At 35.3% G+C, this 16,371-nt stretch overlaps 1 protein-coding gene across 10 annotated transcripts in view; it reads left to right on the plus strand.

Moving 5' to 3' along the window:
- Window positions 1-16,371, plus strand: part of mical3a (microtubule associated monooxygenase, calponin and LIM domain containing 3a) — a 431,263-nt gene that overhangs the window by 300,831 nt on the left and 114,061 nt on the right. For 9 of the 10 annotated variants that reach the window (XM_051922884.1, XM_051922886.1, XM_051922891.1 and 6 more), the window contains exons 21-25: window positions 369-425; window positions 4,829-4,930; window positions 6,748-6,855; window positions 8,343-8,529; window positions 14,519-14,607. In XM_051922884.1, coding sequence (XP_051778844.1) covers window positions 369-425; window positions 4,829-4,930; window positions 6,748-6,855; window positions 8,343-8,529; window positions 14,519-14,607 — 543 coding nt within the window. The remainder of the gene's footprint in view (window positions 1-368; window positions 426-4,828; window positions 4,931-6,747; window positions 6,856-8,342; window positions 8,530-14,518; window positions 14,608-16,371) is intronic. The other variant, XM_051922912.1, reaches the window with a different exon arrangement.

Genomic DNA, 16,371 nt, shown 5'->3' on the forward strand with positions numbered 1-16,371 from the left:
TGACTTTACTCCTTTATACTTATGGGAGTTGTAGATTTTGCAGTGTTTTGGTGTGTTGGCTTTCAAGTAAAAAAATCATTTGTTTTGCATGTAAATAATAATTTTTACATAAATCCATAAAAAGATTATTTCAGCTTTTACGTTGAGACAACTTTAACATTAAATTGGTATTAGCTTTCATTGTCTCCACCCCTTAAAAAATATGTTGCTTTGTTAGACAAAAAAGGTTTGGGTTTTAATTCACTTAATTAAAACTGGTGTGAGGATGCAGCATAAATAGTTATGTATCAAATATGCAAATGTTTAAGTTAAAGTGTAAGTTGTCTTCCTCTGCAGTATTTCTTTAATTTGTTGTCTTACTGTGACAGGAAGAGGTTTCAGCAGTTGATTCTAAACATCCAGAGAAGAGTTTTGTCAGAGACCGGGTAATTGGGCAGTATTGGCCAATCCATATATGAAGCACGTTAATACACCCTTCATTACTTGATAATAACATTTGCAATTATTAATCCTAATCTTTGCTCTCTGCATGTAATGTGGTGCATGTTAATGATTTTGGCAAGTTACCCCTTTTAGTTTCAGCTCATGGCTTGTAAATCAGTGCTGAGTATTAGACTTAAATAGGCCCATTTTAGTTTGATAAGTAGATGAGTTATATTCTCAGGCCGATTGATTCAATTAGTATTTAGCAGATGCATTTTTTGTTAGTAAATGATTCAGGACAAAATAAAATGTACATGTACAGGATATGGATATTAAAGTGTAATGTTCAGTTAAACATTTTTGTTATACACATTTGTGAGAGTGTTATTTTGTATTTATTAAATTCCAGAAGTTGTGAGACTTGTTATGCTTTGCTTAGAACATACATCATGGCAGTTGTCATTTATTTAATCTTTCTAACACTTTGAATAGTACAAACGTAGGTATTTAATTGTAGCTTACTAATATAAATGTAGCCTGCTGAGCAAAAAAACATTTGGATATAAAGAAGTCTTTTCAGCTTAACTGGTATAAGCATATATATTCATCACTTGTTTGGTGGCATATTAAAAAAAATGACTTGCCCTTTAATTTTTTATCTTGACATGATTCATCTTACCAATAATATGATCTGGTTCAGTATCCTATAAATGTTTACTAACCAAAAACAAATATTATGAACAATATTTCAAATATTGAAATGAAACATTTTAAACATGCTTTTTCTGTCATCCTTTGTGTCATTATATGAGATAGGTATTTAAACTTGTAATTACTATAGCATCCAAAGAAACAGTAGTGGTAGTAACAGCCCATATTTAAATATTTGTCTAGTAGATATACAGCAGGTGTCATTTCACTTGGCTTTCTAACATCAACAAAAATATTCAAATGTGTGCAAGAGTGGTAATGCATAAGATGACAGGGCGTGTTTGGACTTCGTAATAATTCTTGCAGCTGCATTTTGAACTTAAACCGAAAGCTGCATAAAGCACAATTTGAACAGCTAGTGAATAATGAATAGCAGTAGTCAAGCTTACTAGAAATAAATGCATGAATTAATTTCTCAGTATCTTGCATATTTAGAGAACATCTTCCTTAATCTTTCAACATTTTTAAGACAGAAAAAACATGTTTTGGATAGTCTTCTAATGTGTGTTTTAAACTACATGCTGGTGTCAAAAATGGTCTAAATTGTGTGCTAATAATACAACAGTGTGGCTTTACATGTACATTATACACCAAGACCTCTAGTTTTGTTTTCATTTAGTTGTAGTTTTCAGTTTTTGTTTTTTTTTTTGTTTTCAACTTTTAATTAAGGAAATTATTATTTTTTCATTAACAGCATGTTTTATTTTATTTTTTGTTACCGTAAAAACACTGCTCAAAGCTAACTATGAAAGTGTTGGTATCATTTATAGATTGTTGCACATTATGATGTTCTTCAGACTTTGTCACATTGTAAAGGTTTTCCTGGTCAATTTTTTTTGCCTCTGTACAATTTAATCTTTTTCTGACATCACCTTAACCAGAAAACCTTTATACTGTTAGAAAACAGATATATTTATGAAAATGGGTAAATGCAGCAATAGACTTTCCACACATTGAAAACTGTATACTTTCACAAATAATTGATTGAGAAGGCTTTACATTTTTCCTTTGCACAGGGATGTAATTTATAAAGAGGCATTTTAGCCATTACAGGAAGTTACTATATTTGCAATATTACTAGTACTGCCAACAGATATATATCAGTGTATGCTGGCAACATAGCACTGCATGACTAATCATCAGAAAACACTGGGCATGCTGCGAAAAAATAAAAAGGCATTTCTTTATTTATGATGGAAGAAGAAAGTGCTATGCATCTGCACAGATACCTGGGAAACAAAAAAGATATTCCCATTGTGCCTGGAGCAGCGACTTCAAACAATGGAATGACCAGTGGCTATTGTGTACCTCAAGACTGACACTCTTAACACAATGATCTATAATTTTTATTATTGCTAGTTTGTGGCCGTTTGTTGTATTTTATTTATGCTCTTTGTACCATCTGAGTCTTTTGTTGTTTGAGGCACAGCAGCGCAATCATTAGCACTGCTGCCTCATAGCTCAGATCACATATTTGGCTACAGTAATCTGTCTGGAATTGTTAGACACTTTCCTAGCCTTCAGGGACACTTAAAAGACCATTGCACCATTATAATCCACGCAAAACTAGTTCATTTCCTCGGCCCTATTGACTTCAGTGCATTTCATGGAGTTCTGCAAAATTGTCAAAAATTTCTGTAAGGCAAAGCGAGTTCGTTCATCACTTTTGTCAACTGCACTACCTGCAAACTTATACATTTTATGTACATTTAAATAGTCTGTATTAAAAAATACTATCTTGACATTTATGTAAAATTTACTCTTAATCAGTTTCGATCTTATTATCCACCCCAAACTCCAGTGTAAATGCTGTGCTCAAAAGTACAAGTCTGATTAGGCATTGTAACTTCCTGATTCTGCTAATTCTCCATGAACATGGCTTTTCTAGAATGACAATTTTCACAGTTAGCATTTGATGAGACTATAATAAGATTCCATTTGTCAGACACCATTAGTGACAAAATGCTTGCAAGATGGTGCTAATGATACCTTATTATAGTAACCATATAAAGTAATTTATCCATGCCTAACATGTGATTTACATTAGGATATCCAAAAGTGATTTGGGAAAAGTCGTTAAATACATAAAAACACTTTTAATTCTCAGTATTCCATAGCTGCAGCAAATGTAAAGCCATTGGTCATGCTCGAAGTTACACAACTAAACCTTCTTATTTTCCATCAAACTAAGGTCTGACAAGGTGTTCCTTTCTTTAAAAGGAAGAAAAAAAAACAGACTAGCTCAAAGTATGTGAATCAAATAAAACTTTGCATGGCCTTGGTACTGAATTTTGTTGGTGTGTGCTGGACATGTTGACAGGTTTATTAGGATTTTGTTGTATTAGATGACCTATTTTATTTTCTTCCTTTCACAATGTCTCATAGTGTACTAGTCAGTTGCTTTATGGTGATGTTTAAGTCTGTATAATTTGAGGAGATCTCTGTATGTGTATACTACCATTTTTAAATATATAACACTGCTCAAAAGAATTAAAGGAACACTTTGAAAACGCATCAAATCTCAAGGGGGAAAAAAATCATGCTGGATATCTATTCTGATATGGACTGGGTAATGTGTTAGGAAAGAAAGGATGCCACATCGTTTGATGGAAATTAAAATTATCAACCTACAGAGGGCTGAATTCAAAGACACCCTGAAAATCTAAGTGAAATGATGTGGCAAGGTAGTGCATTTTATAGAAGTTTCATTGCAGCAACTCAGAATCATAGTCAGTAGTTTGTATGGCCCCCCCACGTGCTTGTATACATGCCTGACAACGTCGGGTCATGCTCCTAATGAGACGACGGATGGGGTCCTTGAGGATCTTCTCTCAGAGCTGGACCAGGGCATCAGTGAGCTCCTGGACAGTCTGACGTGCAACCTGAAAAGCGCAGGGTGCCAATGGTGAACCTGCCAATTCTGGTATTCTATGGCATATGCCAGTCGAGCTCCACAATGCCAGGCAGTGAGCCCAGGGCCCATTAGAGGATGTTGGGTCCTCAGGCCACCCTCATGAAGTCTGTTTCTGATCACCAGTGGGTGGCTTGAGGTCATTGTGCAGGGCTGTGGCAGTGCTCATCCTGTTCCTCCTTGCCCAAAGGAGCAGATACCGGTCCTGCTGATGGGTTAAGGACCTTCTACGGCCCTTTCCAGCTGTCCTAACTAAATGCCTGTCTCCTAGAATCTCCTTCATGCCTTTGAGACTGTGCTGGAAGGCACAACAAATCTTCTGACAGTGGCATGTTTTGATGTGCCATCCTGGAGAAGTTGGACTACCTGTGCAACCTCTGTAGGGGCCAGGTATCGTCTCATGCTACCAGTAGTGACACTGACCATAGCCAAATGCAAAACTATTGAAAATTCAGTCAGAAAAGATGAGGAGGGAAAATGTCAGTGGCCTTCACCTGTTAAACCATTCCTGTTTTGGGGGTCATCTCATTGTTGCCCCTCTAGTGTACCTGTTGTTAATTTCATTAATACCAAAGCAGCTGAAACTGATTAACAACCCCCTCTGCTACTTAACTGACCATATCAATTGCCGAGAAGTTTCATTGACTTGATGCTATACTCTGATTAAAAAGTGTTCCTTTCATTTTTTTTGAGCAGTATATATATCACTCATTTTAGATGTTCATCTGTGTGTGTGAATTTGTGTTCTATGATTTGTTTTCTTTTTCTTCTTTTGTAAACAAGAACAAGCCTTCACAATCCTTCTTTTTAGATCAGTGGAATCTCTCCCTCAGCCTTCGCTCCAACAGACACCAAGATGTACCTTCCTCTGACTCTCTCAGACAGGTAGCCATGTGGCTGCTTAAAATACAATGCCCATTTGCTTACTTACTTTTCTATCAAAACTTTTTTGAACAGCTCCTGTTAATATGTATATAACTTTAAAGTGTTGCCGGTGTGATACAATGTATATTTTCCTTGTTCTGTGTTATTCTGTTCTGAAAACTATGCTTTTTTTTTTTTTTTGCTTTAAATATGTTTCCAGAAAGTGAAATAGTGAAGTAAATTTAAATTTACATTAATGACTATTGCAAAAAATGAAATTGACGACTAATCGTGTGATTTAATTGGCAAAAGCATAACTGAAAAATAAATATCAGTAATTACAGATTTTTAATCACTGTACAGTTTTAATATATAGTGAAGAGAGAATTATGATGCAGTCTTTTCAATATTTAATACTGCAAATACTGGAAAGAGATTGTTTTTAATTTTTCAAAATATTTTTGTAAGTGATTCCATATCAATTACATATTAGTATATGTTCTCAAAGAATATAAACATAATTTTGTTCTACGCTAGTGTTTCTGTTTTCCATCAGCATATGATTGTACTGCTGGTGACTTTGTGTCTTCATGTAAAAAGCTTAAATAAAAATAAGCAAATCAGTACCATAACTGTATGATCACCAGTCATTTTCACTGAAATGATTGCACAGTATAGCAGCCTGATGAAGCTTTTAAATAAGTTTTTAAGACATATGCAATGACTCATAAGATAAAAGTGCTGTTATTTTAGAGTAGTGATAACATATTGTCATGTTACTTCTATGTTAATTATGTTTTAATAGATACACATACTATACCTCTGTTTTACAGTTGGTAGTATTCATTTTAGAAGTTTGAATAGGGAAGCCCTTTCTTATAAATGAATGTATTTGGTGAGAAATGCATATGATCTAATTGAGGTTTGTCAGTGAAGTTGGAATATGCTATCATATTATTAAACTTCACGTAAATTGTGAAAAGATGATCTAGAAGTTTGAATAGGAAAGCCCTTTCATATAAATTAATGTATTTGGTGAGAAATGTATATGATCTAATTGAGGTTTGTCAGTGAAGTTGGAATATGCTATCATATTATTAAACTTCACGTAAATTGTGAAAAGATGATCTAGAAGTTTGAATAGGAAAGCCCTTTCATATAAATTAATGTATTTGGTGAGAAATGCATATGATCTAATTGAGGTTTGTCAGTGAAGTTGGAATATGTTTATTTAATAAGAAATAATAATAAAGTATATTTTCCTTCATTTGTTGTACTGATTTTTAAAAGACTTTGTTCTGAAATATCTTTGCTTGTAAACACCAATATAAAGTTAGCAATTTTAGCTTGCTTATACTGTATGCATTATGAGGATTGCAGAAATATACAGTGCAGCGCCCTCCTATCAAAATTATTTTTTATAATACTGCATTAAACAGTAAACCTAAGACTACTGTGCATGAATAATAATTTTGTTTATAAATCTTGTTTAATGTAGCTATCTTTTTTTTAACTATTCTTTTATTGTAGAGGGAAATGTCAATGTTTATTAAGAGTAAATCTTTTTATTCATGCTTTATGTTCTTTATTTTTTGTGTGATATTAATATTAGATGTTTTATAATGTATGCAGTAGCAAGATTATTTTTAAAATGTGCCCCACCCACAGATGGTGTTTGGTGTTGATATTAAAGATGCAGATTCAAATGGTGATGTGTTCATTTGTACTGTATACATGTTTAGAATTTTTTTCTCTTTCATTTTTTCCATTTTTATTCTCTCTCTTTCTGTTTCACCTCTCCATCTTTTCTTTTTATCTGTCACTTCAACTCTGGGTAGAGGTATTTAAAGATGTACACAGGGGGAGTGAGCTCATTGGCTGAGCAGATAGCCAATCAGCTTCAAAAGAAAGATCATCCCAGACCCCTTCTAAACAAGAAGGAATTGGTAAGACGTGGTAGAGTAGATAAATGTATTCACCTTCACTGAGTACAGTAAAAGCTGAGATACCCATCACCTTTGTAAAGGAGCACGTGATTTCTTGTAGCTTGACAAACAATACACCTGTCCCAGTTGCAAATAAATAGATTCTCGTTTAATTCGTTCAGCATTGCCAATCTATCATTAGTGTGATGCTGCCGTATCTACTGACCAATGATATTTTTTACATATTTGTGTATCATATAGACCAATTTTCTGTTTATTGCACTCATCAGAGGATGATAAAAATATATACTGTATATGTAAACAGAATAAATTGCTGTTGCTTCTATCCTGTGGCCAACGGAGTAATCCCACCAGTAAAAAATAATACAAGGGGTAGTTTGGGAAATTCTGGCTTTTAGACAAAATGGATCTCTTTAAAGTATGTGTATTTCTGCTTTGAAAATCACAAAGTATTTTGTGCTGATTCTGTGTTGGGGTGCGGATTATGGGAGTAACAAGTTTCTATGGGTGTCTTGCGTATGTCCACTGATGCATTTGCTCCTTTATGTACTACCTCTGTGGTCTCCCCTAGACTGTGTTGTATTTACCCAACCACTTGAACTCTGATTTAAATACAGCTCCAGGAGAAAAGTTTTATATACTAATTCAAGTGATCAAGTTATTTATAGTTTGTCAAATGTGGATACAAGTGTATCAGTGATTCTCAAGCACAACTGAAACCAATCTGAAACAGTGACTGTAAGCATAAATTGGAGGAAGACAATGTGAAATAACTGACTGACAATGTGAAATATAAATATATTAACTCCCATCACACTTTTTTGCTACTCACTAAGTCATATTTCTCATTTAGCAGCACCCTCTTCCACTTGTCATTTCCCTTAGATGAGCTTTCTGAATTATTACATGACCTGCCTGTGCACCAAGAGGGGCAGATGCTGAAGTACAGGTGATCAGGATGGAGGCTGAATGAAGCAACCACTCAAAGAATCTTGTCACTTAAGGCCAAGAGCAGGTTCCAAGAATCTGCTTGTGCTTCAATCAAGCATTGTCATTTAATCAAACATTGTTGTTTATTGTGCTATACTTAAGAAAATGCCAATTTGTACGTTTTGCCTATTGGTTAAGTGCTGGAGATCACAGCTTTTACTGTAGGTTATTTTATTAGCTACTAATAACATTCTGATTGGTTTTATATATTACACATTTATATAGTACACTTCAAATTAAAACGTTTTGCATAACCAGTGATATAAATTTGTATAGTAGTAAATTCACAACTTATTATTTTTTGCTGCTTTAGGTGTATTTTTGAATTGGCCTTAATTTAATAACCATGTTATACTACAATACTTTGCTAAATGTATGATCTTGGAAGAAAATTAATTGTTGTCTTTGAACATGGAAATTTTAATATTTCAGGCAATTTCTAATTTGTTCCCTAATAATATCTGCTAAGATGTTGTCTTCCTATTCCTTTTTCTTAGGGTTCATTTCGCAAAGAGTTTCCACAGAACATTGGTGGAAGTGATGTGTGCTATTTTTGCCGGAGAAGAGTTTATGTAATGGAGAGGCTCAGTGCTGAGGGTAAATTTTTTCACAGAAGTTGCTTTAAATGTGACTACTGCGGCACAACGTTAAGGCTTTCCTCTTACGCATTTGATGTGGAAGATGGTAAGTAAAAAATTGTTCAGCTCTACCATACCTAATACATTTTGTGCAGGTTAACTATTCACATTTTCAGGTGATTAATATTCAGTGTTATACAGTACTTTGTAACACTGTCTTGTATTTTTTATGCCTCTATCCATGTCTCCCACATTCTTGTGTTACATTGCTGAAATCTCTTGTTGGCTGTTAAATTGCAACTCTTATTCAGATGCCATATGAGGCTCTTAGATCCTATTTGTTATTGTATTTAATAAGTTTCTATTTACTTTCATTTTACCTTCTTTTTGTCCCCAGATACACATACATTCAGCAATAATGAGCTATACAGCACAACAACAGTGTGCCACAGGTATTGATCAAGAAATCCAAAAATTAAAGTAAATTTAATGTTGTTGTTGACCCCTTTACTTGACACACAGTCAATACTTGATAGCAGCACCCTTTGCAGTAATAACAGCTTGTAGTCGCTTTGGATAGCCATCTACAAGCTTAGCACATCTGGATGGAGGCAATTTTTCCCATTCTTCCTTGCAGAACTGTTCCAACTGGGCAAAGTTTGAAGGCTTTCATTTGTGAACTGCAATTTTGAGATCACGCCACAAATTTTCAATCAGGTTCAGATCCGGACTCTGGCTAGGTCACTGCAAAACCTGGATCTTTTTTTGTCGTCATGCTTTGGTTACTTTTGCACAGTGTTTTGGGTCATTGTCCTGCTGAAAGTGGTAGCGTCGTCCGAGTCCCAATTTCATGGCTGACATTTGAAGGTTTTCTTCCAAAATCTGGATATACTCTTACTATCCATTCTTCCTTCAATACGGACAAGGAACCCATTGCCCGCCCTAGAGAAGCAGCTCCAAAGCATGATGCTCCCCCCACCATGCTTGATGGTAGGTATGGTGTTTGCTGGATTATTGGCAGTCCTTTCCATCCTCATGACAAAACCCTTTGTATTGAGGCCAAAAAGTTCAATTTTGGTCTCATCAGACCAAAGTAGATGACTCCAGAATGCAGGACTCTTGTCAAGATGTCTGTTAGTGAATTCTAATCGAGCTTTCAAATGACATTTTTTTAGTAGTGGCTTTTTCGGGCAACTCTGCCATATATAACCTGTTGCAGGGTTCCTAAGACTCGTTGCGGAAAATGTAGGAGTGACATTAAGTATTTTTTGCATCTCATTATTATCTTTGGTAGCCATATTTGATTGAAAAGCATTTTTGTTATAGTGAAATTTACATTTCATTAAAACGAGATTTGTTTAAGGTGTACGTTAGTCTCTGAACGTTTGTCTGGGCCCAAAAAAAGTATTCATTATTCTGAAAATTTTGTTACTTCTGTATTAACTATAATGGGATTTAACCTGTACTTGCATAAGGTTTTAAATCTATCTGGCCAGAAGGTACCATCTGTTATGACACTGCTAATATTGCTGTTACAGTGTGTAATTGTTTGTGTATATTTCCCCACAAACTGTGTGATCAAAATACCTGTATTTATTCTTTTTCTGTTTTGTAGAGTTGATGAACCAACCAACTTTTCTTTATGAAAGTTCTCAGTATATGCCTGTCATTATTTAAATGTTGCTTGTTTTTTCATGTTCAAATTACTTTTAATGATCAAATTGCTTTTTTGCTGAAAATAAGCTTTCTTGTCTTTCAGTTATCCTAAATAAATTGAAATACATCTGTAATTCAATTTTGCATGTACACAGTAATGAAAACCAAAATATACCGAAATTGCTGACAGTACCATAAGTGAGCAAATATTAGTAGAACAAATTTTGCACATTATTAGTAACCTTTAAATGGAATATTTCACAAAAAGTGATATTTTTGTTATATGTTGCTTAACTCCATTTAGTTTATAGTGATTGCAGAGAAAAAAAATGTAATCATGTTTATAATACAAGCCAATGCTATACAATGGCAAACAATATGAAAAATGTCACGTTGTGGGGATCACGTTGTTTGTGTCGCATAATCAGCATATCAGTTATCCATTCACTGCTCAAAAGCTCAAAGTGGCTTGCATGTTTTAGTCAAATATGGTTAAATAAATACTTCAGAATATCGGCACATATCAGAAATGGGACATGTAACTCACATGGTGTTGTGTTTTTGTTTTTGATTGAAATTCTGCCTCTCTCCATTATTCATAGGTCAAAAGACCTAGCTTCAATTTAAAATCTCAGTGTTAAGTGAATTGTATGTCCTGTTTATGATGTTCACTGAATTATCTATTTAAACATGAATTATATTTACATTTACATTTTTCTTATTTGGCTGACATTTTTATCCAAGACAACTTAAACCATTTCAGATGCAGTTGGTTACATTTGTTTTTGTTTTCTCCCCCCTCAATTAGAGCATTATGATAATAATAATTTGGAATGAAAGAGAACAGACTTTAAAATCTTAAACAGGTGTCTATTTCTTAAAGGAATACTCCATCCAAAAATATTTTTTTACTGTGTCCTCCATAATGTTTGGGAGGAAAACACATATTTTCTTGATTTACCCCTCTACTCCACCGTTTAAAATAACAAATCAAAGTGTGCATTACAGACTTCATTTTAAGGGTATTTGCATACATTTCGGTCACAGCATGCAAAAATTACATTTCAGGGCACCATAATGTTTGGAACAATTGGTCTCACAAGTGTTTGTGATTACTCAGTTGTGTCATTGGTTCATTAGTGTAGGCATAAGATACCAAAGCTTGCTTCTACCCTTTTCAGTTGCCATTGTTCAACATGAGGAATTTGTGCTAATGAAACTCAAAGAAGCCATTATGAGGCTGTAAAACTAGAATTAAAACCATTTGAGACATCTGTGGTAAAGTAGGGTCCGTGACTGGTTGACGTTTTAACGAAATATTTCTAATTGTCTCACTCGCATCTTTGGATGGGTGTGATAGCAGAGCGAGAGCGGTTCCCATGTGTGATGCGGAAGCGAATGGCTGTACATTTAGTGCACAAGTGTAGGAACACCCAGGACCCATGATCACTGCAGCTATTCCATGCCCACCCCATAATAAAAGGGAAGTGCAAGAGGTAGGTGAGGGATGAAAACAAGGAGATGGGAGACCAATCAAAAGAAAAGATGTAAGTTAAAGGATGGAGAGCAGAATGGCAGGAACAGGAGAGAGACAGTGCAAATAGACGAGAGAGAGAAGGCAGACAGCTGGGAGGAAGTTCCTTGAGGGAGTATGTGAACAGTGCTTGGAGGCTGATGGCCACTCCATCTGAGTGACCTGGGAGCTGGAGTGGCTGAAGAGCTGCTTGGTTGGAGTGATTTGCTGAAGAGTGGCAGCTCGGCTGCAGGAGAGTAAGAGGCTCAGCAAAACATCCTATGAGTGGTGCCATGGACCACAGGGGTGCAACCCTGGCAGAAGAGAGTTGGAGGCTTGATGGGTTGCCTCTGTCCGGAGCCAGTGAAGGTTACAAGGGGCCCAAGCCTAGGAGGAGTGTGGATGGGTGGCTCAGCTGCAACTTAGGCACCTATTTGGCTGTAAGGACCTGTTAGGGTTAAGCCAAGGAGACGTCAAGTATTAAATGAGTGCACCCGGGCTCGAATTTTTAAGGAAAGTTTCCTGACACGTTTTTAACTTCGTTTTAATAGATTATTTAGTTGCTTGATTTTAACCTCCAAATTAACACCTTTTTTTATTGGAGTATTTATATATTGGACACTTTGTTGAACTGCACTTCGGGACACTGTTTGACTGTTTTTAATAAATGCACTAGAGCACCTTTGAACTTACCACTTGCTATATATGTGTTTTGTCCTCATTTGCCAAGCTTATCCCTGCCATTACTATCACTGGTGTTGGATTCAAGAGGCTTCTGAAATGGCGGTGGAAGCATGGAGCTGACCCACACTGTCACAACATCGTTGAAACCTTAGGTTTACCTAATTTGCTCTCTGGGAAATCAATAAGAAGAAAGAGTGCCCTGGTGAGCTCAATAAGTGCAAAGGGACTAGAATGCCAAGAAAGACTTCCACTGCTAATCATAGAAGAATTCTTGCTATAGTAAAGAACAAACCCCAAACGCCTATCTGACAGTTCAGAAAAAGTCTTCAGAAGGCAAATGTGTATGTGTCGGTGACTAATATCCACAGAAGACTTCTTGAACAGAAATAGAGGCCGCACAGCAAGAGCAAACCACTAGTGAGCTACAAAAACACGATGGCCAGATTAGTTTGTGAAAAAGTGTTTAAAAGATCCTGCAGAATTCTAGAAAAAGGTATTGTGGACAGATGAGACAAAGACGAACATGTATCAGAGTGATGGCAAAAGCAAAGTGTTGAGATGAGAAGGGATTGCCCAAGATCCAAAACATACCACCTCATATGTTAAACATGGTTTGGGATATTATGGCTTGGGCATGTATGGCTGTCACAGGTACTGGCTCACTTATCTTCATTGATGATGTAACTGCTAATGGCAGATGCACAATGAATTTTGAGTTGCACAGAAACATCTGTTGAAGCCAGTGGTTAGCCAGTGCCTCCTAACTCATTGAATGGTGCTTTATCCTACAACAAGGTAATCCCAAACATATTGCTAAGGCAATACAGGAGTATTTCAAAGCTAAAAAAAATGGAAAATTCTGGAATGGCTAAGCCAATCACCTGGTTTAAATCCAAATGAGTATGGCTTCCTTATGTTGAAGAGAAAACGTAAGGAGACGAGCCTCCAAAACAAGCAGGAGCTGATGATGGCTGCATTAGAAGCTTGCCAGAGCATTACCAGGGATGATACTCGGCACCTGGTGATGTCTATGAATCTCATACTTCAAGCAGTCATTGAATGCAAGAAATATGCAACAATATACTAAAGATGACTGCTTTAATATACCTGCTTTTGCTGTGTCGCAAACATTATGGTACCCCGAAATGCGGGGACCATGTAGAAAAAGTGTTATTTTTACAAAGTGAGACTGAAATATATGCAAATATTTTAAATTAAAGTCTGTAATGAGCACTTTAATCACACCTGAATTGTTTGATTTGTAATTTTAAATTGTGGAGCAGGGGGATAATTGAGGAAAAATGCTTATTTCTCCTGAACATATGTTACTTACCCAATGTATTTTGGCAGTGGCAGTGAAAAAATTTTAATCTCATATATTTATGCAGAGTAGAAAGAAAAATAATTTATGCTGTAATACAAGCCTGTGGTAAACCAATGCTGTATAATGGCCAACAATATGAAAAACATCCATGGGGAAAAAATGTCATGTTACTCTTCTAAATCAAAAGTACCGCTATATCCTTAACATTTTCAGCGAAGATTTTAATGTTTGTTTTTCATAATTATGGTAATACCCAGTATATTTAATAATAACTTACCGCTGACCTCTGTCTTCTGTTTGTCAAGAGACAAAAACAGTAAAATGGGAATGAAGTATTTTTACCTGTCACATTTTATACCTATTAAATTTAAACGAAAAAAAAAAACTATTTTATATGTATGTGTGTTTCACATTTCTTCATTTAAGCACTCATAGTTTTTTATGGAAAAGTGTTTTTATAAGTTGAATGATGTTATCATCAAATACTTTTTTTTTCTAGACAGATGAAAGAGTATCTCAAGAGTTAACATTTGTTTAAATAATGCTTTCTATTTCCCAATGGATTTTTTTTTTCTCTTGTCAGTGGTCATTCTTTTGTATTGTACAACAAATGATTTATTGTTTTCTTAATTTAACCAGAATCACATTTTTGCAGGCAGTGTCTAAAAGAGCTTCTGTATTCTAGTGAACTGGGAAAGCACATTTCTGGAGTTGCTTTTTTATGTTTCCTTCTAAAAATGAAATGTTGTTAGGTTTGCACTGAAAAACTTATTCTTTTTCTGTAAAAAGAAAGAAAATATATTTAAAGTGTAAGATAATAGGTATATATTTAGTTTTATTTTGTGTAAAATAAACAGAATAGAAAACGTCCGAGCACAAGTTAAATATGTTTTGTAAAAAAAGTGTTCTCTTTTCCAGGGAAGTTCTATTGCAAGCCTCATTATTGTTATCGCATTTCTGGATATGCACAACGGAAGAGGCCAGCTGTAACCCCACTCACTGCCAAGGTGATTGTTTTATTTCCCACTACACCTTGAAACAACAATTTAGCATGTGTTGGTCATTTTTTTCCATTAATTTGTCTTTGTTGTAGATTGTGCAATACACCTGTAGAATAACCTATTTTAATGACTTCTTTCCTTACTTCTTTGGAGTTCACCACCCCACTAGTTCTTTGACAAATAAGAAATGGCTTTATAGAAGAAACATAAATAGCAAGCACATCTAACCACAGCTTGTGCAACAGTATGATTTTATTTTCAATTTTCTTTCAAATTAAATTCACTTCACAAAGAAAATATAATCTCAATATACATAATATAAAGTTGACTGACTACCTTAATCGTCAACAAAAAAACTGGAATTTGGCAAGAAGGTACAGATACATCAGTAGGTATCCATTAATGAAAGTGATTTTTGATACATACTGTGTGTGTGTGTGTATATATATATATATCTTTTTTTCTTATAACACACCACGCCCTTTTCTCTGCATAGTGCTAAGAAGTGATCGCACAGAATTATGTGGTTTGTGCATGCAAATAAAAGGCATGGGTAGAATTGCAACAGAAACAATAGGGCAGAAGAAGTGAAAAGAATGAAGTATTTTGATTAGGATAAAGAGAGGGGAGCAAGGTTTGAAGTGTTCTTCAGTTTCATATACTAATTTCAACACACTCCGTTCTCAAGACCTCCCTGCTCCATAATATCATATACTAAAATAAGCATGCTTCGATCTCCAAGAATTATAAGTATTCAGCCCCCCATTCCCCCAGCTCCTCGATATCATAGACTAAAATGAACACTCTCTGATCTCCCAAGGGGGACTGTTAGACTAAAATATCATGTTATACTGTATTTGAAATGCATCGTGAGGGGGAACAAGATATGAATTGAGTACCTCCTGTATGTTTTTTTTTTTTTATCACTTCAGCCACTGGACAAGATGATATGTGGCGTGAGCTGTGAAGTGGAAGGTGGAAGGTTCTGTGAAACTTGGGGAAAGACAGTTTAGCAATAAAACCTGAGTCAGGTTACCAAGGAGGAAGGAAAAAATTCAGGAGAAGCGATGTTCTCGCATCTAACACAAGCAAGTTGTAACAGCGTCATTTTAAATACAAGTACAGCTCAGTTAATGTGTCCCAAACAGCCTAAAGGGACAGGGATGGACAACTGTGCATATACTGTATTTCGCGAAATTATTTATCTTTTCCTGTTCTGTACAATTCTTAGTTCTCTCCTGTTTTCAAACCCACTCCTTCATAAAACATTCCTCCCTTCTTTGTTTACGTTTCAGATTCCCACGTCGTCTTTTCTCTACCAGCAAAGATGTCACTATAATATATTTATGCAGAATTAACCAGTGCTTGAAGTGGGCCAGTATGCACCCCCCACAGCAATTGTTTAAGCAGCCTCCAAACCACAGTACCAACTGTTATTTTATTCCACTTCAACCACAACAGAAAACAATCCCAAAATTAAAATGTACGATTCATTGCACCGCATAAATGTGCAACCTCTAAATGAAGCTGCTGTTTGTAACAAGTTAAAGTACAACATGATTCAGTATTAGTTTATTGTCTGGCTATGGTTAGAGGAAAAAAAAATAGAAGCTTGAACATACATTTTTGAATCTGTGAATATTATTCAAAGTCAAATGTACAACATTATTTGTGAGTAAGCAGAGGTTACTCAAAGGATGATGAAATACCAGTTATTAAAAAAAATTCTTTGTGTTTTTATAATGCCACATTTTAATAAGAAATTCTGCT

Source organism: Erpetoichthys calabaricus, chromosome 1, assembly GCF_900747795.2.
Source record: "Erpetoichthys calabaricus chromosome 1, fErpCal1.3, whole genome shotgun sequence".
Lineage (NCBI taxonomy): Eukaryota > Metazoa > Chordata > Cladistia > Polypteriformes > Polypteridae > Erpetoichthys > Erpetoichthys calabaricus.